Genomic DNA, 25,378 nt, shown 5'->3' with positions numbered 1-25,378 from the left:
ACGCGGTTTTCGCTTTACGTACTAACCGTGGAACGGAACCCCCCACGTAAGATGAGACTCGCCTGTACTTGTTAATTACTGGCACAAGAGCTGGCTCCATCCAATCATGAGTTTTTTCAGAATTATGATACACTAACAATCCCAATCAGACAAGTTGTTCTAACTCAAACTATATAATAAACCCAGACTGAATGACCACGACAGAACACCCAACTAACTCCACCTCCGACGAGGGGAATAGCACTGAAATCGGCCTTGCCGGGTCGAATTTGGGGTAGTGTGGATGCAATTTGACAGTATTGGCCTCTGGGAGCTATCCCAGAGTGCTCCATTGTGATCGCTCTGGACAGCGCTCTAAACTCAGATGCACTGGCCAGGTAGACAGGAAAAGGCCCATGAACTTTTGAATTTCATTTCCTGTTTGCCCAGCGTGGAGCGCACAGGTAACCACAAAGAGCTCATCAGCACAGGTAACCATGATGGAGTCCCAGGATCGCAAAAGAGCTCCAGCATGGACCGAACGGGAGGTATGGAATCTGCTCACCATATGGGGATATGAATCCATGCTAGCTGAACTCCATTGCAGTAAACGAAATGCCAAAACATTAGAAAAAGTCTCAAAGGGCATGAAGGACAGAGGCCATAACAGGGATGCACAGCAGTGCCACATGAAAATTAAGGAGCTAATCCAAGCCTACCAAAAAACCAGAGAGGCAAACGGAAGGTCCAGGGCAGAGCCGCAGACATGCCACTTTTACGCTGAGCTGCATACCATGCTAGGGGGTGCAGCCACCACTACCCCAACCCTGTCCTTTGACTCCATCAACGGAAAATCACGCAACACAGAAGCAGGTTTTGGGGACGAGGAAGATGATGACGAAGAGATTGAAGATAGCTCACAGCAAGGAAGCGGAGAAATCAGTTTCCCCAACAGCCAAGAAACTTTTTTCACCCTGACCTGGGGCCAGTACCCCCTGCACCCACCCAAGGCGTGCTCCCGGACCCTCAGGGCAGACAAGGGACCTCTGATGAGCGTACCTTTGTAAATATTACACATGGTTTAAAAGTAAGCATGTTTAATGATTAATCTGCCCTGGCATTCGCGGCCAGTACAGCTACCGGAAAAGTCTGCTAACGTGTCTGGGGATGGAGCAGAAATCCTTCAGAGACCTCTCCATAAAGCTCTCCTGGATGTACTTCCAAAGCCTTTGCAAAAGTTTCTGGGGAGAGTTGCCTTATTCTGTCCGCCATGGTAGGACACTTTACCATGCCAGGCCAGTAACACGTAGTCTCGAATCGTTGCATAACAAAGCATTGCAACATATGGTCCCGGTGTTTGCTGGCATTCAGACAACATCCGTCCCTTATTTCTCTGTTATCTCCTCAGAAGAGTGATATCATTCATGGTCACCTGGTTGAAATAGGGTGCTTTTATTACGGGGACATTCAGAGGAGCTCGTTACTGCTTGGCTGTGGCTGAACAGAAACGTTCCCTGCTGATAGCCACGCGGTGAGGGAAGGAGTGAAGTGATCATCCCAGAGAATTGCGTGTATGGGGGAGGGGGGAGTATTTGGGTTTGTGCTGCACTTTAACCCGCAAACCGCAGCCCCTCCTTTTAAATTACAAACCCATTTTAAATGGCCAACCCAATGGCCACTTGGTATGGGAAATGAGGGCGCTGCAGTTTGAAACCATTCCCACATATTATGAAGGTTAAAGAAGCCAAAAGACTGTGGCTTACCATGGCTGTCTGCAAGCCTAATTCTGTTGCCCGGCACTGCGTGAGTGCTCTCTCACACCACACTGGCAGGCCCTCAATATAAAGGCAAAATGCAACCTGGTAACGAAAGCACATGTGCTGTGTAATGTGAACAGCTAGGTTTAACGGGAAAGAGTGATCCTGTTGTTCTCTAAAATGTGTCTTTTTCACTACCAATCTCCTTTTTTTCCCCACTAGCTGCAAATGTTTCTCCTTCGCAGAGGCTAGCAAAGATTAGAAGGTGAAAAAAACGCACTTGGGATGAGATGTTCTCAGAGCTACTGCTGTCCTCTCACACTGACAGAGCACACTAAAATGAGTGGAGGCAGACAATGTCAGAGTGCAGGAAAGCACAACAGGAACACGAGGAGAGGTGGCATGCTGAAGAGGATAGGTGGTGTCAGCTTGCTGACAGAAAGCAAGAGTCGATGCTCCGACTGCTGGAGCATCAAACTGATATGCTCCAGCACACGGCTGAGCTGCAAGAAAGGCAGCAGGAGCACAGACCGCCGCTACAGCCCCTGTGTAACCAACTGCCCTCCTCCCCAAGTTCCATAGCCTCCTCCCCCAGATGCCCAAGAACGCGGTGGGGAGGCCTTCAGCCACCTAGCCACTCCACCCCAAAGGATTGCCCAAGCAACAGAAGCTGGCCTTCAATAAGTTTTTAAGTTTTAAAGTGCGGTGTGGCCTTGTCCTTCCCTCTGCCCTCACCCCTCCCAGGCTACCTTGGCAGTTATCCCCCTATTTGTGTGATGAATTAATAAAGAATGCATGAATGTGAAGTAACAATGACTTTATTGCCTCTGCAGGCGGTGATCGAAGGGGGGAGGGGAGGGTGTTTAGCTTACAGGGAAGTAAAGTGAACTAGGGTGTGGGGGGGTCATCAAGGAGAAAAACAGAACTGTCACACTGTAGCCTGGCCAGTCATGAAACTGGTTTTCAAAGCTTCTCTGATGCACAACGTGTCCTGCTGTGCTCTTCTAACTGCCCCGGTGTCTGGCTGCACATAATCAGTGGCCAGGCGATTTGCCTCAACCTCCCACCCCGCCATAAACATCTCCCCCTTACTCTCACAGATATTGTGGAGCACACAGCAAGCAGTAATAACAATGGGAATATTGCTTTCCCTGAGGTCTATCCGAGTCAGTAAACTGCGCCAGCGCACTTTTAAACGTCCAAATGCACATTCTACCACCATTCTGCATTTGCTCAGCCTATAGCTGAACAGCTCCTAACTACTGTCCAGGCTGTCTGTGTATGGCTTCATAAGCCATGGTATTAAGGGGTAGGCTGGGTCCCCAAGGATAATTATAGGCATTTCAACATCCCCAACAGTTATTTTCTGGTCTGGGAAGAAAGTCCCTTTCTGCACCTTTTTAAAACAGACCAGAGTTCCTGAAGATGTGAGCGTCATGTACCTTTCGTGGCCACCCCACATTGATGTTGGTGACACATCCCCTGTGATCCACCAATGCTTGGAGCTCCATTGAAAAGTACCCCTTTCGGTATTCAAACCCCACTCAACCTGGCTTAAGCCCAGGTCATGTAACAGAAACAGCACCTTTTGCACTGATGGATAACTGTTTCACCTCAGCCACCACTGAAGAAAAGGTGGTACTATGTGATCTACTCTGCCATCTGCCATGGATCATGAGATATTACTGCCAAGGTACATGTGCTGGCAAGAGTCAACAGAATCATACTAAGCTCATTATACTCATTATTTTCCAGTAGATCCTAAGGAGTTAAGATAGGCAGCTACTGCTCCTGACCAAGAGTTTGAGCTCTGTGGGGCTCCACACACTGAGTCTTCTCACTGCTCTTATTTAATATTTCCATTCCACATTAGAGAAACATTTTGAGATGAAACAAGTTGCAACACAAATGATACGCCAGTGACACACAGCTCTATTTACCTTTTTTCATCCAGTGAAGACAGCACTCCCTCCCAGATACTGAAATAGATGAAGGAGAGAGAAGCCTGAAATTGGAACAAGTGGCTCAACTGAAAGACTGAAGTGAGACTAAGTAAAAGAATTTTAAAGAAACAGTGAACACCATGGTCTCACTCTGCATCAGGGGCATCTGATCAGATTAAGAAAATGTACAGTCATGGGGTCCTACTGGAATCAGCATGGTCACTGACTAATAAAGTACCAGATGCTGTCACAGGCACCATTTCCAACTAAATGACAACTGCAATCATTCCTCTCATACAATAGCTCTACCACAGTACTTCGTGCACCCGTCACCTCAAAGCTAGACTACTGTGGCTCAACCAGAAGCTTCATAAAATGTTCAAAAAGAAGCTATAACTGTGTAGTCTACTAAGCAGGATGAGCCAAATACAGCATATCACTTCTGTTCTCAGCAACACATATCTGCTCCCCCATTCACTACCAGACACACTTAAAGATTCTTGTACTGAAGCCCTTAAAAGACATATACCTTAACAGCTGCAATCATTAAGTACAGTCTAATTAACATAATTAGGTATAAACTCCAGGAGACAGAGGTAAAGCTCTTTCAACAAGACAAGAGGTTCAAAAACCTTGGAACAACTGCCCAATGGAGATGAGAGTCCTAACCTTCCTAACCTCAGGTTATACCGTTAAGATTCAACTCTTTTTCCCAAAGGACCACAGCAGAAGATAGCCTGGAAGCATTCTCAAGAGAAAGGAAGATAACTGTCTGCCCTTCTGGACAGTTCTGACTTTTTTTATATATAGTTCTCTGGCCAAATGTTGAGGAACTAACTGAAAGATAAAGAGCTCTTGGAAATGAGCTGACCTCCTCTGGTTTTACCAGATCTTTTCTCCTTTAAACTTCACAGATGCAACCATTCTGCAAATGGGCATTATGTCAGCTCTAGAAATGACAAACTGTCTAATGCCATTAGAAATGGTGTGTGTTTGGAAAACAAACACTGAGGAAAACTGACTCCAAAGATCATCCTCACAAAGGCCTGTGATTTTGTTTGCTTTAATTTAAAAACAACTTGAAAATTTAGGTGAAGGAAGGTGAATGTGTAGACACTCACACATGGCCAGGGTTTTTATTTTACTAAAAGATACTTGATACATCTTCAGTTCATGCATGATCCCTTCACTGTTGTTCATCAGTTGACTGTCTGCTTTTGAGGTTGTAAGGCTGAGCCATTTGCCTCTTCATTCTAATCAATAAAAAAAGTGAGCAAGCCAATATCAAGAAGGCTTGTTAGCAAGGGAAGAAGAAAGAGAATCTGAAATTTCAGCTGTGGTCCAATAGGAAGTAGTTTTCCTCTGTTTACTGGCTACATCAGGATGCCTATGATACTCTCAGAACATGTTTAGTGTATATTGAGTTAGGTCTCCTCCCCAGATACACTCAGGAAAACACGTCCCATACATGACAACTGGACTGTAAGGACTCCGACACTGTGTGCTGGTGGTAGAGAATACATAATCAGATATTTCATGGCTATATTCTCCCAACTAACCAGGATTAGCCTACCCAGCAGTGGAACACACTAGGGCTACAAAGCTCTTGTGGGCTAGCAGCTAAAGATGTTATTTTTACAAGATTAACTCCTTAAAATTGCAACCAATTCCATGATTATTATTAAATCAAAATCACTGTAAGTAGGCTTATTGTTGTAAGTCAAAATACTACCTTAAGCCTTCTAAGGGTACATCTATACTCCAATTAGACACCTATGGCTAGCCAATGCCAGCTGACTCAGGCTTGACCTAAGGGGCTGTTTCATTCTGGCGTGGGCTGCACCCTGATCTCTGGGACCCTCACCGGGTCCTAGAACCTGGGCTCCAGCCTGAACCCACACGTTTACACCACAATTGAACAGCTCCTTAGCCTGAGCCCCACGAGCCGCAGGCTTTTAATTGCAGTGTAGACATACCATAAATATGACTTTACAGCACAGGTCAAGTGCATCAAGCATCTCTGACTTTACATGCAAAAAGTGCTTATGAAGAGAAGAAAAAAAATCTGACAGCGATGATAGCGGAGTAAATTCTCCAGTAGGTTCTACCATGCTATTAAGATGCCAGACTGCCAACCAAGGAAGGGAACAGTTGTCCTCCTTCTTGAAGTTGGGTGCTAGCTAAATTGAGGAGGCAAACATGCCACTGACAGCACAGCCAGCGGGTGGCTGAAGAAATGGCTAAAACAACACAAATAAACAGGCCCCAGTTCCTTGCGCATCCCTTGATCTGTTCTACAGCAGCGGTGTGAAATATGATCAAGAGGCTGTCAAGAATCTCAGGGGCCAGAAGAAGGATTGCCCTCTCAGTGTGTATCTACAACTATAGGACACTGATGAGGGATGACTTGATCAACCATTTAATGGAGGAGAAGGCAATGCCAGCCTGCGACATCCTTGGTCTCTGCGAAACAGGACGAAGAAAGAAGATGGAAGCCAAGTGGAGAGATGGAAGCACCATCATGTTAGGAAAAGGAAAAAATGCGAGAACAGTTGGATGAATCTGTTTTAACGTCAACAAGGAATGGTCTTCAAAAATCATCTCCTGCAAGTTCAAGTCATCACACATCAAAGTGCTACACTTCCAAGTGAACAAGAACAGCACCCTCAAAATTATCCAGAGCTATGCTCCCACAAGCACAAGTGAAGATGATGATCTGGAAAAATTCTATCAGGAGCTTGAGGAAACCCTCCCTCAAAAATCCACATATATGATTGTGAAGGGAGACATCAATGCCAAGGTCAGAAGAGGGAAAGAAGGTAAAAAGTTCATTGGAAGGTATGGCATTGGCAAACAGACTTCATGAGGAGAGCGACTGGCAACTATGGTGGAGACGAAAGAAATATTCATTGGTAACACTGGTTTAAGAAGGACAAGAGGAGGTGGATCCAGCCCAATGCGAAGAACAAGAACAAGATGGACTATATTCTGATCGATAAGCAGCACATCGTACAAAACATCTCAGTAGTTCAATCATTCAACACTGGCACTGATCATTGCTTGCTTAGAGCGAGGCTCAACGTCAATGAAAAGGTGAAGAAGAAAGTCTACTGATGGCAAATCAGAGACGGTGGCCGAAAATATTCTACGAGGCAATCCTGAAAGCGAACATTTCCAAGGAAGACTGGAGTCTCATAGATAACTGTTATGCAGGAGCACTGGCAGCCTTTTTTGTGCCCTAGGTGGTGGAAGATCCCACCCCCAAAACGGCACCCCCGACAGAGGTGGTGGAAGGTCCTGCCCCCGAAATACCAATGACGACTGCGGTGGCCGAACATCCGGCCACCGCAGTCGCCACCCCCCAAATGTTAGCGCCCTAGGCGACAGCCTAGGTCGCCTAATGGGTTGCACCGGCCCTGCTGTGATGAGGACTATAAAAACTTCACTGATAAACTGAGGCAAGTGTGAAATTAGCCAAGAAAGAAAGACTGAAAAATGCAAAGGTAAGAATCTCAGAGGAAATGAGGAGCTTGATAGAGAAACAGAGGAATATGAAGAGAAACAATGGCAACAAACTCGAGTACTCCCTCCTCTGCAAGCTGATAAGAAGAAGACTACAGCAGGACTTTAAGAAGTACCAAAATGAAAGGCTCTTAAAGATGGCAAAATCCTGCAGAAGCTTCAAAAAATTCAAACGGGAATTGACACTGTACAGGTTGACAATAATGGCGTTGAAGAACAAGGATGGAAAAGCAGTAATTGACAGAACAGGGATGGAAACAGTCTGTAAAGATTTTTGCACTGAACTGTTCACGTCTCAGATAAATGTCCCACTACCAACACTTCAACAGACCAATGACCACATACTGCCAGTCCTCATCAGCAAAGTCTGACATGCAGTTTATCAAATGAAGGAAGGAAAAACTCCAGGAAAAGCTGGAATGATGACTGAAGTAATAAGAACTGGAGGCCAAGACCTCTGGGAAATTCTTGCTAAGAGGTTTATCTGTTACTTGGAAATGCTTAGCTGGAAAGAGTCCAACACCATTTTGCTGTATAAGAAGGGTGATCATGAAGACCTAAAGAACTACTGTCCAATAAGCCTGCTTTCACATGTTTATAAGTTGTTCACCAAACTAATAACAAACTGACTCTCACAAAGTCTGGACGAGCAGCAGTTAAGAGAGCAGGCTGGTTTTTGAAGGAATTTCAGCACTATGGACCATATCTTCACTATAAACCAGCTATTGGAGCACTCAAGGTAATATAAATTCCCTTTATGCATTCCCTTTGTCGACTATGAAAAAGCATTCAACAGCGTAGAGATCAGTGCAGTGCTGAAAGTTCTTGCAGAGCAGAGCATCGACACAAACTACATCAAACTATTAAAGGAAGCAAACTCTGACTGCACTATGGATATAACTCTGTTTGACACTCCCCTTCGCACCCCAATCAAAAAAGGTATGAAGCAAGGAGACACGGTTTCGTCAAAACTTTTCACAGCCTGCCTCAAAATGGTAACGAGGTGGATGAACTGAAAGGGTGGATTTAGCGTCAACGAAGAGCAGTTAAACCACCTCAGATTTGCAGACAATATCATGCTGATTGCCAAAAACACTATCAAACTACAGGAAATGCTTCAAGAACTTGACACAAAAAGCAGCCAAGTTGGACTAAAAATGAACTGCTCTAAAATGAAATTTATACAACCTGATGCTTTGCCAAAAGCTCAAATAATAGTTAAGGGAGAACAAATTGAAGAAGTCAAGCATACATTTATCTGGGCCAAGAAATTAACATGCACCACAATCAGGAAGGCGAACTCTCACAAAGAAAGAAAGCTGTTTGGCATGCATTCAATTCTATCAAGGATGTCCTCCAAGAAAAAATCAACATGGCAACACAAGCCAACCTCTTCAACTAAACTGTAATGCCAGCAATATTGTACAGCAGCAAAACATGGGTGCTGATAAAGTTAGTGGAGCAACAACTGGCTGTCACGGAGAGGGCAATCGAAAGAAGAATTTTGGGGATTTAAATCCACAACCGAGTCCCCAACGAAGTGATCAGACAGCAGAGTGGAGTGCAGGACATCGTTGTTGAAAGCAGGTACAGTAAAATGTGATGAGCCAGGCATACAGCTAGGCTCACTGTCAGTTGATGGACTGCAGCTGTCGCCGAGTGGCATCCACGGAAACTGAAACAACCACTTGGCTGACCTCCAAAGAAATGGGAAGATTTTATCATAAAAAGGCATGGCCGCACATGGAGAAGAAAGGCCAGGATAAGAGAAGAATGGAAGGTATGTTGTGATTGGTGCAATGGTTGTGAGGGCTGAAGGACTGATCAATCAAGGTGAGATAGGAGGCCAAACTCATCCAATAAAAAAGTTATATTAAATTTTTAAAAGTTCACATAGGCACAGGTGTATAAATTATTATTCTAGAATAAATTTCGTTGCCCTTTTATTACTGTACCTATTTAATATACACAATGGAACATCTCATTTTGTTCAACAGAGCACCAAGCAATTCCTAACATTTATTAAAAATGCATATAGATCATTAAATTAAAAACTTCTGCGTACCATCCTCATGGAGAAGGCAAAAGAAATCCCAGTTTATTCCTACATCAGCTGGCCTCCAGATATAGATCTTTGGTATCGTGGAGTATGTCTACAAAGGATTTTCCCTGACCTATACTAGAAATGGAAGTGCATTAATTCATTCCCCTGCATCTATGTGAAAACACCATCTAAATACCACAGCACATGCCCTTTGGATATGGAATATAGGAGATACCCTTTGTGCGTAATTTTAGATGGGGGGATCCCTTCCTCTGCTGGTAGCCCAAATACTGATTTTCAAGTGTCTGCTTTTGGACTCAGAAGCAGAATTAAAAAGGAATTATGGAAATCTAGATACTTAAGTACACATCCACATACCTAGAATTGCAATAGAAGTTTCAAAATAGAGGTACATTTTCAGATAGTGTCCCTCATTTTCGAAACAGTCTTCCATTTTTTAATTATTTTATTTATTTTATATTTTTAAGAAATGCCAGAATTGGCATTTTTCAAAGAAAAGCCCTGGAAAGTGATGGGTTAGTCCACAAGCTGGAGAAGGTGAAACCATGATCTAGTAAATAGTAATGATGTAGGTCCAATATTTAAGTTTTGTTAAAAAATATATTTTATAAAGCTTAAAATTAATTAGAATCTTGGCATTAATTGAAAAATATTAATTACAAAGTTTGTTATGACAAACATTTGCCTACAGTGTTTACAACTCAAGCACTCCAGCGTTCTGCCTGTGCATATGGACCAGAAACTGACTAGGCCTTTTTGCCAAAGCTCAGTGAAATTCAAAAGCAGACAGCATATGTGACAAAAAAAAATATGTGACATTTGATTTAGTTTTATAATTCTTTTAGTTTTAATAACTTGATTATTATTCTGGTGTGGTTGGCTTTCTAGGGGCCGTCCATAAACTACGTAGCATGTTTTGGTTATTTTCATGACCCACTTTCTACCCCTTGTAACACTGCAAACATGCAAAACATGTAAAATTAAGCACTCACCCACCACTAATGTGTTACATAATTTATGGACAGCCTCTATAAACTGAAAGCAAAGAACGGCGCTCCATGCAGGAACAAGAGTCTGACTGCAGAACTAGGGCCAAAAGTTAGTAACAAAGAAAGATTTTTTTAAACTTGACAGTATCTCTTTAAACATACCTATGCAGACAGAACATTTATATAAAAAAATATAAGTTCTGAGGACAAACATTTAAAGTAGTTTTCTCTTATCACCAAAAGCCTCACCTTTAACAGAAGATTGTTTGGACTGATACTGTAGCCTTTAAGGTTCTCATGTAACTTCTGTAAGCATTGTACAACTCTTCGTTGTTGTTCATCATTCCGCAGCTCTTCTGCTTTGATCAGAAAGTCATAGTGTTCTAAAGGTCCATTGCAAACCAACAAGGCCCTAGAGTTAGCATCTGCTAGAGTATTAGGGGCTACGTTCTCAGCTGCCTGAATTGCGTATGCTGTAAAATAAGAAATAATTAACTGTTAGTAGAAAGGTTCTGAAAGTTGTCTTATTATATTCTTAAGCAATATACACAAATTATTTTGTTTAAAAAGGGCTACCTGCTACTTTAAATAAGTTGTAACAGAACAATATAGATTAGCTAAATATGCACCAATATATTGTATGCGATCTCTCTGTATTTCTCTAAATAAACTTTTTAAAATCTAGTTCAAAACTACAAGTTGCTTAGTACTGCGGGGAAGGGTTAAACATTTATTTATTTATATAAAATTAATTGAATACACAAAATTAAAAAAAAATAATTAGAGCTGGTCAAAACTTGCAATTTCCATTCCGCAGGAAATTCTATCATTCAGAAATCTGGCTTTGTTCCAAATTGGAACAAAACCAAAAAATTTCAAAACTTCCCACAAAATGAATTATTTTAAAAAAAATTATTCAATTAAATTGAAACATTTCATTCTGATTGACTTTTTAAAATTTTATATTTAAACTAAAAATCAAAATGATATGATCCAATAAGATAGAAATGTTGAAACCAAATGTTTTGACCTTATCAAAATACTTTTTTCAAACCAAAATTTTGTTGAACAACATATTTCTGTGGCAAGTTTTGATTTTGCTGAAACATTTTCTGACAGAAAAATTTTGACCAGCTCCACCCCAACAGAACACTGACAACTAGACAGGTCTCTATATCAGGGCAATCCTCAGATCAGCCTGGATGGTCCACTAGAAATCACCATCACTAGAAGCTAGATTGGACCTGTAAGTTTGGATCCTGTGAAGTTTCTTCAGCGCTATCTTCCCTCTGTGGGGGGAGTCAATGCTATGGGAGTTTTGATTCAAAGGGAAGCCAATGCCCCCATCAAACCCACAGAGCCCCAGTTCCTATTGGATACCCCAAGATTACAGAACAAGTAGCAGCATGAAACCTAAATTTTGGGAAAGTAATCTGGTGCCGTACAATTCCTGAACACAGGGCTGAAGGCATCTGTAGTAGAGCTCTCCCTTAGTAAACCACAACAGGCTCTCCTTAAAGATGGGGCATCTTTGTGCCTTGGACTTCACCTGTTCTGTCTTGCCAAACAGCAGCAGAAGTGGAAAGTAATAAATCCCCAGGCGTCTCTTGGGATGGAAAGGAAAAGGCTTCCTCATTTACATACATGGGAGATAGAGAGCATGTGTAAGTGCTGATAGAGGGTTCTGTGGGAGAAACTGCTCACGGTTGTCCCAAAATAAACATTCAAAGCCGAGGTTTATGAAAGAGGAGCACTGCTGCATCTTCACCACCAGACGGACAAGATCTGGTGGGTGACAGAAGAGGCATGGCTAAGCCCCAAAACTTGGGTGACATGTCTGGTGTTGGAACTGCTTCCAGTATCTACAAGAAAAGATGTAATCCCACTAGAAACAGATTTGGAGAGAGGTCAGGAGCCAAACTATGTCATTCCACTGCATCATCTACCCTACTACAATAAGTTGATACACAGGGCCAGAATAGACTTCTCACTCATCTAGTATAATACTCTGCATTTTGCAGGACTGATCCACATAACATTAACACTGCTTCTCTACTGTTATCTGTTCTTGAACAGATTCAGAGAAGGGGATTCTTCATTATTATGAGCAACATATAGCAAATGTACACCAGAATATTCTTCCTTCCTTATTTTTATGCTTCTTATTACTTCTTATTCTATCATTTTGAGGCAATGTCAACAATGCTTTCTTCATTTATGGTATACATCACTTCCCTGCAAGCTTTTATTTTCCAGAGTGTAGAAATTGGCCTCTGTCCATTTCTCTTCCTGTCTCACCCTCTGATGCTTGTATTATATATCACAGTTCTGTGTGTGTTTTCTCTATTTCCCTCCACACTCAAAAGTATCCTTCTTAAACTGTGAGGATTACATGTAATATTTCTGATATGGTCACAGCTGAGTGCAAAACCATATCATATTCCCCTAAATTTTACATAAAATCTGTGTATTTATACAAAAACATAATTGGCTTTTTTCACAAGAGTGCTGTATTCCAAGCTTGTTTGTTTTGTTATACACAATGTCACTTTCTCTTCTTAAATTTACTGCTTTCTAGAGAGCTGCCTCCAGTTTGTATCAATATTTTTATTTCTATTCCTAAAATATATGTATTCAAATTTAATCTCATTTTATTGCATGCAGCCAATTTTGCTGCCCCGCTGGCTGGCTACTACTCAAATATTACTGATCAACATGCCAGAAGATACTGATAATGAAATAAAGTGAAAGAAACCTCTAAAAAAACCTGAAGCAAACAAGAATACATAAATGTAGGGCTTGAAAAATCCATTTACAAGTACAAAAATTTTCCTGGCAAGCAAGGAACCTAAGAGCAACTTCTGCTGCATCTAATCTTTTGTGATGAAGTTCCTCCTCTGCCTTGGTGGGTTCTGCATTTTCTGGCGGATTGCTTGCCTCACCAGCTCTTTGGCTATTGTTTCAGAGGCAGTGTTCTGCAGTGGGACGGCTTCTGGGTAACGCGTAACGTAGTCCAAAACAACCAGTATATATTGGTGACCCCGACCCGTCTTCTCCAGAGGTCCCACTAGATCCATGGCTATTCGCTCAAAGGGGACTTCTATGATGGGAAGGGATACTAAAGGTGCCCTCAAGTGGGGACGAGGACTGTGCAGCTGACACTCTGGGCAGGACGCACAGTACCTCCACACTTCTTCACGTACTCTGGGCCAGAAGAACCGTCGTAGGCAAGACTTAATACAGCATTCTGGTGTTTTTGAGGTACTAGGATCTGCTGTACCTTCTGCCCCTGTACTGGTGCAACCTGGTATAAGAGAGAGATTCTTCTTCATTTTGAAGTAGAGTCCTGGTCCACGGGGACCCATCTATTTCGGTCATCTCCTGCCTAATGTACCTTGGGTCTTCAGCCTGGTCCCGTCCAATATTTTCTCTCCTGGGGCTAATCTGCCCAAGATCTAGGGGGCCAGTCTCTGTCACCTCTCCTGGTTCAGAGGCATTAGGGTGGTGGTCAGACTCGGGTGCTTCTCCCTCCTGGGTGGACTCCTTTTCAGCTGCTCAGGACCACCTACCCACAAGAGCTACCCTCTGGCTTTGGGTCAGTATTTGGGTTCCCAAGGCCTTAGCTGCCCTTCTTTTCCTTTTCGTCTTTCTACCTCGCCTGGGAGTGGAGAACAAATCTGGGGATATTTCAGAGAAGATTGGGGGTTGACAGTCTATTGTGGATGTCTCACTAACTTCAAGGTTTCTCCCTTTCTCCAATCCCTTTACCGAGAGTAAGTCTCCAAACCCTGGAAAGTCCCTCCCTATGAGCACCAGGTATGGGAGGTTAGGGACTACACTTGCTGCTACCTCAGTAGTGTTCTCCTGGATTTCAATTTTTACTGGGATGGTGGGGTAATAACTAACTGTCCCATGAACGCATGTTACCCCTGTGCGCTTTGCCTGCAGCAGCTGACTACACTTCACAAGCTTCCCTGAAACAAGCATGATAGCACTCCCCAAATCAACCAGTGCCGTGGTTTCTGCCCCATTTAGTTTTACTGGTCTGGTGTACATATGGGGGGTTAGTGCAACCCCCACACCAGGTGAGTTAGGGAACATGTGTCTGCCCAGTTCCCCAGGTTACACTGCATAAGCTCCATGGCATTTGGACACTGTGCAGTTATGTGTTCCAACTCCCTGCAGGCAGTAATATCTGTATGGGGCCCTAGGCATTTCCCAGTCTCTTGGTTTGGGTAGTCTAATGACACTATCCTTTTCCTCCTCAGTGCTCTGACTTTTTGTGGTCTCCAATGGGCCTTCAGACTCTCTCTTTTTCCACCTAGGTCCTCCTAGGGGCCCAGTCGCCCGAGCTCTGGGGCTTGGTGCTGTTAGTTTAACCAGGGTCCCTCTGCCTTAAGTGGTCGGGTCAGTTCCCTTGCCGTCTTTCACTTCTCTACCAATGTGACAATGTCTTACCCAGATATGAAGGGCTTGCGGTAGTCCCCTCATGTATCGGTCGATGACCAGAACCTCTAGTATCTCTTCCGGACTCTGGGACTCAGTTTGTAACCACTTTCATGTGAGATGGATGAGATTATATAACTGGGTCCACGGGATTTTGTTTTCCTGGTACCTCCACTCATTAAATTAAATAGAACCTTGTCAGTTTTTCCTGCCGCTATTTAGAAACTTGTAGCAGCACCGAAATGATCAATCAGTTTTGATTAGGGCTGTAAAGCAATTTTAAAAGTTAATTGTAATTAATCGCAGTTAAACAATATGAGAATACCGTGTATTTAAATATTTTTGGTTGTTTTCTACATTTTCAAATACATTGATTTCAATTACTACAAAGTGTACAGTGCTGCTCACTTTATATTTATTTTCTATTACAAATATTTCTACTGTAAAAAACAAAATAGTATTTTTCAATTCACCTAATATGAGTACTGTAGTGCAATCTCTTTATCATGAAAGTTGAACTTAAAAACGTAGAATTATGTACAAAAAATAACTGCATTCAAAAATAAAACAATGTAAAGCTTTAGTGCCTACAAGTCCACTCAGTCCTATTTCTTGTTCATTTCTTGTTCAGCCAATCGCTCAGAAAAACAAGTTTATTTACATTTGTAGGAGATAATGCTGCCCACTTCTTGTTGACAATGTCACCTGAAAGTGAGAACAGATATTCTCGTAGCACTGTTGTAGCCAGCATTGCAAGATATTTACAGGCCAGATGTGCTAAAGATTCATATGTCCCTTCATGCTTCAACCACCATTCCAGAGAACATGCATCCATGCTGATAACGGGTTCTGCTCGATAACAATCCAAAGCAGTGCGGACCAACGGATGTTCATTTTCATTATTTGAGTCAGATGCCACCAGCAGAAGGTTGATTTTCTTTTTTGGTGGTTTTGGTTCTGTAGTTTCCGTATCAGATTGTTGTTCTTTAAAGATTTCTGAAAGCATGCTCCACATCTCATCCCTCTCAGATTTTGGAAGTCACTTTAGATTCTTAAACCTTGGGTGGAATGCTGTAGCTATCTTTAGAAATCTCACATTGGTATCTTCTTTGCGTTTTGTCAAATCTGTTCTTAAAATGAACATCTGCCGAATCATCATCCAAGAGTACTATAGCACCTAGGAACCCTAATCATGGACCAGGACCACACTAGATAAGGTGCTGTACAAACAGAACAAAAACCTGTCCCCAAACACTTACAATCAAAATGTAAGATAAGAAACAGCAGATATATACAAACAGATGGGGATGTACAAGGAAACCCTGAGACAATATTGATCAGCATGCTAGGCAGTGATCTATGTACACCAGTGGCTATTTTTTGTAGACATCAGTAAAAGGAGAGGTGTGATAAATAAAGAGAGGGGGTAGCTCCCTTTTATGGACACCCAGCAAGCCAGTAGCTATAAAATCTCTCATAGTAGCTGTTCTCTAATTGCTGTACATGTAAAGGGTTAAAAAGTCTCACTGCTATGCATAGGTAAAAGGAAGTGACTGGACACCTGGCCAAAAGTGCCAATGGGAAGGCTAGAACCTATTAAAATTGAAATAAGACACTCCTTTTGTCTGTCTGTCTGTTGTTCTCCCGGGGAAAGGCGGACACAGCAGAGCTATGCTGTAAGAGCTTGGGCCACATATGAAAAAATCATCAGTATCATACCCAGAAACTACTTATTTAAAAACCCAGATATGTAAGTAGATCAGGAAATGCCTAGGAAGACATAATTACATTTCTCTCTTTTATTTCATTATGCTTGTGGATTCCTCTGTGCTAATCCCAGGTGCTTTTGTTTTGCTTGTAACCTTTAACCTGGACCTCAAGAAAGCTATTCTTGGTGCTTAATCCTTGTATTTGCTCTTTTAAAAGCTAGCAATAGCCTGAGTTCCCAGATGTACTTTTTTTTATTATTATTAATAAAATTATCCTTTTTAAGAACAGAATTGGACTTTTGTGTCTTAAGAGGTTTGTGCACATGTTGTTTAATTAGCTGCTGGCAACAGCTGATTAACTTTCCTGGGGTGTGTGTGAAAGGGCTTGAGGGTACCCCACAGGAAGGAATTCCCAAGTGCACCTTCCTGGGTTCTCAAAGGAGTTCTGCACGTGGGTGGTGGCAGCATCTACCAATCCAAGGTCAGAGAAAAGCTGTAACCTTGGGAGTTTAATACACCTGGAGTGGCCAGTATTAACTTTTAGAATCCTTGGGGCCCCCACCTTCTGCACTTAATGTGCCAGTGTGGGGAATTAGCCTTGACAAGACAGTTTTAAGGAGGAATTAGTTTTGCAGCTGTTTATGGAGAGCGCGTGCCTCCCTAGCATGAAGGGCAGGACAAGACAAAGAATGAATTTGAAAATGTAATGAGTGGACAATGGAAGCTGGCATCATGGGCTGACTGGAGGTAGGAGCTGACATCTCAGTAGTTAGCGACAGTGAATGAGGGGCAATAGGTAGGCTGGGGATAGTCTGTGAAGGGCCTAAGAGAAGCCAAATAGCTTATGTTTGATGTAATAGAGAAGGGAGAACCAGCAGAGGGATGACATGGTCAAAGATGAGCTAGGAGAATGATCTTTGCAACAGCATTCTGAATGGCAAGCCAAGACTGCATTTATCCAGGCCAGAGAAAAAAGAATGTTCCAGTAATTGAGATGAGAGCCTGGATGAGTGTTTTAGCTATGACTGTTCTTTCCTCTTCAGAAGTCCCTTTATTAATTTGTATTCATTTATAAATGTGTCTGTATGGGGATGGAATAAAGGTCTATTTACGGAAACTTAGCTCATCTTCATTAGTTCACAACATATGCTGGCTGGGTCTGATATCATTCACAGATGATAGTAATAGGTGCATTTGGAATGTTATATTACTACACTCACAGCACTCGTTACAATGTTCATACCAGGGTGCAAAAAAACAATGCCAAGTAGAGCACACAATACCACACATAACTATGACTCACTAATGAAGTGGTCTTTCAAAGCCTCCCTGAATCAAATAGGTCTCCGTTGAGCTCCTGTTATAGCCCTGGTATCCAGTTGCTCAAAATCACCAGATGGCCATTCCACCTGCACCCTAAACCCCAGCAGAAACTTTCCCTCCTTTGCTTCACATATATTATGCAGGACACAGCGGGCAACTATAACCATTGGGACATTTTTTTTCCACTGAGGTCTAATCTTAAGAGTAGACAACACCAGCGACCTTTCAAATAACCCAATGCACATTTAACTGTCATTTTGCATCTTCTGAGTCTGTAGTTGATGCACTCCTTGGTGTTGTCAAAGTGGCCGGTGTGTGGCTTCATGAGCCAGGGGAGTAAGGGGTAGCCTGGGTCTCCCAGAATCACTACTGGCATTTCAACATTCCCATTGGTAATCCACCAGTCTGGAAAGAAAGTCAGTCCCTGTTTGCAGCATTCTGAACAGTCCTGTGTTCTTAAAGATATATGTGTCACGCACCTTCCCTGACCAGCCCACACTGATGTCGGTAAAGCATCCATGGTGATCCACCAGTGCTTACAATAACATAAAGAATCAGCCCTTCCTGTTAGTGTACCCTGCGGTAAGGTGGTCTGGTGCCAAAATGGGAAAATGCATGCCATCTATTGCCCCACTGCAGTTTGGGAACCCTATTGCTGTAAAAGCATCCACTACATCCTGCACATTGCCCAGAGTCACAATTCTTCACAGCAGGAGGTGATTAATGGCCCTGCACACTTGCATCACAATAACTCCCATCGTGGATTTCCCAGCTCCAAAGTGATCTGTAGCAATTGAGTATTGCAGGTCTCCATAAGCAATCACCACTCACTCGCTTCTCCACTATCAGTGCAAATCTCATTTTGGTGTGGCTATGCAAGAAGGCTGGGACAAGCTCTGCACACAGATCCAGGAACGTGGCCTTGTGCATCCAAAAGTTCGGCACACACTGCTTGTTATCCCAAAGCTGCATTATGATGCGATCCAGTCAGTGCTTGTTTCTTCAGCCCAGAACCAGTGCTCCACCATCTGCAGCTGCTCTGTGAATGCTGCCAACAACTTTGAATAGTTTTTTCTATGTCCCTTAGCAATCTAGACTCCAAGGAATTGTCATGTTCCCTGCAGCTCCTCTTGTGGCTCTGCAGGATCAGGTGCCCCAGGCTCACAACACTCAGCATAATAGTGCAGAGGTATGCAGGATCCATGTTTCTGACACAGATGGCGCACAGCAAGGAGGGACATCCAGGTTTGCAGTGATATTTGAAAAAAGGTACAAAACATTATGGGATACAGATGAAATTATGGAATGGAGAACACTGCATTATAGGATGTTGAAATCATGTTCCCAGTCATCCCTGGATGACTCATTTGGCCTGAAGAGGCACTGCAAAATCTTACCAAAACACCCTGCACTAGATAGTGGTGAGTTCCACAGTGAAATAGCTACCCATCTATGCAAGTGCTGCTAGTGAGGACGCACATGGTCAACACAAGGAGCGTAGTGTAGACATGCAAAATCAATTTAATTATTGCAGCAGCTATATGCCGACATACTTAGGTCAACACAATTTTGTAGTTAGACATGCCCTTATAGTTGTTATGCAGAAAGACTCTGCAAGACTTAGACATAGCCTGGATATTAGAACCTAGAAAGAAATCAAAGTCAAAAGTGACACCCAGGTTATGGGCCTGAGTGACAGGCAGGAAGGTAGTGTAGTCTGCTGTAATTGAGAAAGGAGGTTGCAGGGAGGATATTGGGTGTAGGGAAAACTTAAAAACTTGTTTTAGTCATGCTGATCTTGAGCTGATGCTAGATACAGAGGATAGAACAAGAAACAATGGGTTTAAATGGCAGCAAGAGAGGTTTAGGTTGGACCTTAGGAAAAACTTCGTGTCAGGGTGGTTAAGCACTGATATAATTTGCCTAGGGAGGTTGTGGAATCTCCATCCTTGGAGATTTTTAAGAGAAGGTTAGACCACTTGTCAGGAATTGTCTAGATAAAACTTAGTCCTGCAATGAGTGAAGGGGACTGGGATAGAGGACCTTTCAAGGTCCCTTCCAGTCCTACAATTCTATGATTCTATATCCACAAGGAGATGTCAGAGAGACAGGCTGAGATTTTAGTTGAACAGATGGAGAGAGGTCCAGAGTAGAGAGGTAGGTCTGTGAGTTATCTGCATAAAGATGGTAGGTGAATTTGTGGCTAAGATTACCCAGAAATAAAATGTAAAGAATGCAGAGAAAGGAACCAAGAACAAAGCCCTATGGAATCTCAGACAAAGTAGGGGGTGGGGGGAGGATCCTCTGAAGGACACACTGAAGGAGTGATTTCAGAGGCAGGAGGAGAAGCGGGAAAGGACAGTCACAGAAGCCAAAAAGACGACAAGAATCGAAGAAAAGCATGATTGACTGTGTTAACATGACTGACAAATCAAGACAATATGATGGAGTGCTGGGTTCTGAGCTTTGGCTAGGAAGAGGTCATTAGGGGCTTTGGCAGTGAAAAGGACAGAACCAGGACTGGAGAACAGTCTCAGATAAAATTGGAGGAGAGCAACTCCAGACAATGATTGTAAACAGTGCATTCAGTGAACTCAGAGAAGAGAGAAAGGGAGAGGAGGGCACTAGTCAAAGAGGCAAGCAGGGGCAAGGGTGTGGATTTTATTTATTTATTTTTTTTAAAGATGGGAAATACTAAAGCTTGCTTGTATTGTGACAGGGAAGAGCCAAAGGAAAGTGTGAGGTTAATGCGAAGAGCAAGGAAGGGGAGGAGAGTGGATGCAAGAGAGACAGGATGGGATGCCTGCAGCATGCAGAGAAGTTAGAATACATAGGGCCTTGCTCATAATACTTTCCACTCATGCGAAAACTGGTAGGTATAAAAAAGCATAACCCAACATCATCTTCCTCTGTTTCATTCTAAAAGGAGATTCAGGCGTGATCTCCTCCGCTGCTATAGGAAAAAGGTACAAATAAAAAGGAGGGGAAGAAAGATAATTAAACCTCTGCTTCTGGTACATATTTCCCCTGTGGCTAAACAAAAGAAGTAAAATGAAATTAACAGGAATAGGCAGTTACCCTTGACTGTTGCTTCCCCCAGCCCCTGTTGCAGAAACATTAAAAGTCAAAGCACAGATGCAGGAGAAAAGAAAAAAAAATGCTAAAATGGGATGGATTGTAGGAACAAACAGAGGCTTGAAGAATAACTGTGGAGACTACAGAAATTTGGCGTACAAAGCACCACTTTGTCCATTACATATCTGCACAAAAAATGCTCATAATGATGCAAAGCTGATCAAACTGTTTGCATTAGACATCCTTTCAGCAAGGTTAACCGTTGTATGGTCTTCCACTATGCCAGTCTTCACTTGTGCAACGTGGACAGAAATTGCTGGTGTAATAACATCAGTTGTGCAAAGAGTCTACTTTCCCACAGTGCTTTGATCATTAGTTAGCTGGTCTGCCTGCTCTGTTTTCTTCATAGCAATACACAGAGTCATGTCTGATGGAAGCAACATATTGAACAAATCATACTGCACACACAGCAGCTCATTTGCCTATTCACAGCAATCAACTTCTTTAAGTATCTACTATAAGAAGACTTCTCCCCATGAAGATATCCACAAATCACGATCAAATCATTTCTTAAGCTTCTTTTGGCTACGCTAAATGGGGTTGAACTTCTTACGATTCTCACTGTAAATCACGTTTTCCAGATCTCATATAATTCTTATAGCTCTTTTCTGAACCCTTCCCAATTTTTCACCAGCACTGGAAACAATATTCCAAGAATTCTCTCACTAATGCTGTTTGAAAAAGTAATACTACCTCCCTTCTACTCAATCTTCCCCTGCTTAGACATCCAAGGATCATGTTGCCCCCCCTTAACCAAAGCATAATACTGTGGGAAGTCACGTTCAGTGGGTTTGCCTACCATGATTTCTAAGTCCTTTTCAGAATCAATGCCTTCCAGAATACAATCCCCTATCCCATAAATGTGATCTATCTTCTATGTTCCTACATATATGATGTTACATTTGATGGTATACCTACATATGCTGTTCATATGAGCCCAGTTTACCAAACAATCCAGATTACTCTGTAAAACTGACCTATCCTTATTCTTATTTATTACTCCGCTATTTACAGTTACCGGCTTCTGTTCTCCAAATTTAACAGAGCGTGATGAAGAGGGCAGTTCCTCATCTCCTGCGGCAGCCCCAGCTGGTGATCAATCTGTGGCTCACTGGTCAATAGTGTAACTTTGACAACCTACCCACAGTTTGTTAGACCTGAACTTGCTGCTGGCAAACTATGAGCGATCACCTGCTGAGGAGTTACAGAGATGGAGGCATTACTGGCATGGGGGGAGAGGGGAAGGTACAAAATAGCAGGAGGTAGAGAATGCAGCCTCACTTAATAATCCATAACTGGATCCTGACTTGCAAAGGTATAGTTGGGGGATCAAGACAAGGGAGGCCCATGGCTAAGCCATTTCTGGGGAGGGGTGTTAAAGATGGCAGGGCAAGGAGCAGAGAAGAGACTCAGCCCATGAATTAAGAATATTTGCCAAGGGAGCTGTCAGGTTGACAGCTGTCAAAGACAGTGTACTGTTAACTCTGACAGCTATTGATTGTGTCAGTGGGAGGCGACCATACTAGCACTCAGTTGATTGAGATGCAATCAGGGTTTTACTACTACAAATTACAGGGGTAACTCAATGATTGCGGCTGCCCTGATAATCAACTGAAATTTGTGTTTGGACACAAGTGTATTTCAATGGAGAGGGAGCAACTGGTGTTTATGCTGAACGTATGAGTTTAGGAACAGGGACCTCATCTCCTTATACGTCTGGGGCTTGGAAAATGTCCTCACCCACATGCCAGAAAACTTCCCCTGGCAAGCAGGTGAGGGCAGGTACACCAAGCCATAATGGGACACTGAGTGAGAAAGTAGTTTGTTCCTTGTGAGCAGGGCTACAGCTGCCCACCAAGTGTCAGTTACACAGACTCATTCTTTCCACCGCTGGGGGAAGGAGACACTGTCCTTTGCTCCTGACTCTCTCTTTCCTTTTTGTACCAAGGAGTGAGCTGAGCCTCCCCGCCACTCTGCTGCTGCCTGGGGGTAGCTCCGTGAAGTTTATGCGAATCTGAGCAACTTACCTGCTGCTCAGACAAGGGACAAGCCCCCGACCCCGCTTCCGTCCCAGCAGCGCCGCTCACTTTACTCCCAGTCGCAGGGAAGGGAGCGCCCGCAGCCCAACAGCCCGCCAGAGCCAGGGGAGCGAGCAGCGGGGACACATCGCAGCGCTTCTCCCTCAACCTCCGGCAGGGAAGGGCCGTGTGCGGCTGCCCAGTGCCCGAGGACCCCCCGCGGGGCGATACGGGCAGAGCCGACGCTGGCCGGGGTCCCCCAGCGGCAAGGCGGCGCCGCCTGCGCGCAGTCTGGGCTCCCCGTCCCCTCTGCGGCGGGTACTGACCTCTCCGCGGGGCCGCGGCCCGAGCCGGCAGCAGGCGGGCTGCGTGTCTGGCTGCGGTAACCAAGGGCGACACGGGCGCCGCCATCTTTCCGCCAGACTCCGTCGTCCCCCCGCCCTTCAAAATAACTTCGCTCAGAGGCCGGGCCGCTGCCGCCGTGCGTGACACCGCCCACCCCCCGGGCGCGCGGAAGAGCCCTCCGTTTGAGGCAGAGTCCCGTCGAGAACGGACTACAAGCCCCAGCATGCAATGCGCCATCTCCGCCCGCCAAGGGACGGGGAGCGATGCGTGCTGGGAAACGTAGTTTGTTCTGGGCTGCGGGAGGAGCGGGGTGGGTGTCTGGGCCCAAGGTGAATCGTATCCCTAGGAGCTATCACACCCCCGCCCGTTCATTTGCTTGGTTACCCTTAGAAGGCTGGGACTGGTTCAGCTCATGGTGACTGAGGCTAAGGTGACTAGCTGTCCTGATTTTATAGAGACAGTCCTGATTTTGGGGTTTTTTTCTTTTAGAGGCGCTTACTGCCAGGGCCAGATTAACTTTTTGTGAGTCCCTCTGGGGAATGACTGTAAAAGGAGGCAGGGTCAAAAGCATATTGGGGTGGGAGCTAGGGTTAGTCCCTGGAACACGGGAGAGGCCAGGGGTAAACTGCAAGCGCAGCAGTGCAGAGAGGGGGCTAAATAGGCTCCCCCTGCCCCCCACCATCCACATAGAGTGGGTACCTACCTGGTTTTAACCCGTTCTCTTTCTCTCTGTCTGCACTGAGCTGCCCCTCCTCCTGCAGCAGCAGAGCTGGTTCTCTTCCAGCCCTCTGGAGTGGGTGTTGGGAGTGGGAGGAGCAGAAGCTAATGTGGTTACTCCTATAACCGGACCAGGGCCGGCTCCAGGGTTTTTGCTGTCCCAAGCAGAAAAAAAAAAAAAAAGCCGCAACCACAGTCTGTGGGAGCTCTACCGCTGCTGCTTCAGTCTTCAGTGGCAATTCGACAGCGGGTCCTTCACTCTGAGAGTACCGCACCTTCTCCGTGGCCTCCCCAAGCACCTGCTTGCTGGGCTGGTGCCTGGAGCCAGCCCTGAACTGGACTTGTAGTTTCCAGTCAGCACTGCTAACTGGACACTCAGGTCCCGTTTTCTACTGGACTTTTGAGTCTAAAACTGGATACCTGGCAACAGGGCTGCCAGAAAGGCGCGGAGGTGGGGGCAGCAAGTGCTGGGTGGGCTAGGGAGTGGAGAGGAGCTAGTGAGTAGGGCCGTGTCTGCTGTACTGCCCAAGTAGATTGGAGACTGTGGGGATCAGCTGACACAGTATCCCCAGCCCAGGTGACCATGTCTACACTGTAGAATTATGTAGACATAAGTTATCTTGGTGTTAAGCCGCTGCAGATATTACATCACTTGTGTGTCTCCACACTACAGTCCTTGTGTCGGCAGTGCATGTCCTCACTAGGAGCGCTTGTATAATGCCGAGAGCAGTGTACTGTGGCTAGCTATCCAACTGTGCAACTTGCCACCATGTAGCATGGGGTGTTTTGGGAAGGTTTTGCAATGCCTCATGGTACTGAAATGAGTTGCACAGTGATGACTGGGAGCATGAGTTCAATTTTATATAATGCAGTGTTCTCCATCCCATAATGTTTCACTCCTCTTTTCAAAACCACCCACACAAACCTGCGCATCCCTCCTTGCTGTCCACTATCTGCGACAGAAGTATGGATCCTGCACAGCTCTGCACTACTGTGATAAGCATTGTGATCATGGGCTGGCTGATCCTGTAGTATTTGCAGAGTGACAAGAGGAGGCATGGGGACCATGATGATTCCTTGAAGGCTTGATTGCTGTTGGATATAGAAAGAAACTATTCAAGGTTGTTGCCGGTGTTCATGGAGGAACTTCAGATGATAGAGCACCAGTTCTGGGCCCAGGGCCGGTGCAACCATTTAGGCGAACTAGGCGGTTGCCTAGGGCGCCAAGATTTGGGGGTGCCAAAAAGTGGCACCCCCAAAAAATTTTTTAAATGGTTGCAGCCGCTGCTGCTGGAGGGGCTGAGCTGCCGGTGGCAGCAGTTGCCTGCTGCCAGCAGCCCAAGGAGTCCCCCAGGTCAGGGCGCCGCCGGTCAGCGCGCCGCTGAGGTCAGGGAGCCACCGCAGCAGCCCGGCAGCCCAGGGTGCCCCCC

General features: G+C 44.4%; 1 protein-coding gene and 1 pseudogene across 4 annotated transcripts in view; one reads left to right on the top strand and one right to left on the bottom strand.

Annotated features, from left to right (window-relative positions):
- AFG1L (AFG1 like ATPase) overlaps positions 1-23,428 on the bottom strand; it is a 151,550-nt gene extending 128,122 nt beyond the window's left edge. For 2 of the 4 annotated variants that reach the window (XM_075063874.1, XM_075063875.1), the window contains exons 1-2: positions 23,213-23,428; positions 10,505-10,728 (exon numbers count right to left, since the gene is read on the bottom strand). In XM_075063874.1, coding sequence (XP_074919975.1) covers positions 10,505-10,728; positions 23,213-23,297 — 309 coding nt within the window. In that variant the 5' untranslated portion in view covers positions 23,298-23,428. Of the gene's footprint in view, positions 1-10,504; positions 10,729-23,212 lie in introns of those variants that run through there. The other 2 variants (XM_075063876.1, XM_075063877.1) reach the window with 2 other exon arrangements.
- On the top strand, positions 206-2,388 carry LOC142046478 (uncharacterized; annotated as a pseudogene).
- Positions 23,429-25,378: the final 1,950 nt, after the last annotated feature.

Source organism: Chelonoidis abingdonii, chromosome 3 (assembly GCF_003597395.2).
Source record: "Chelonoidis abingdonii isolate Lonesome George chromosome 3, CheloAbing_2.0, whole genome shotgun sequence".
NCBI lineage: Eukaryota > Metazoa > Chordata > Testudines > Testudinidae > Chelonoidis > Chelonoidis abingdonii.
This window is presented reverse-complemented; position numbering and strand designations above follow the sequence as displayed.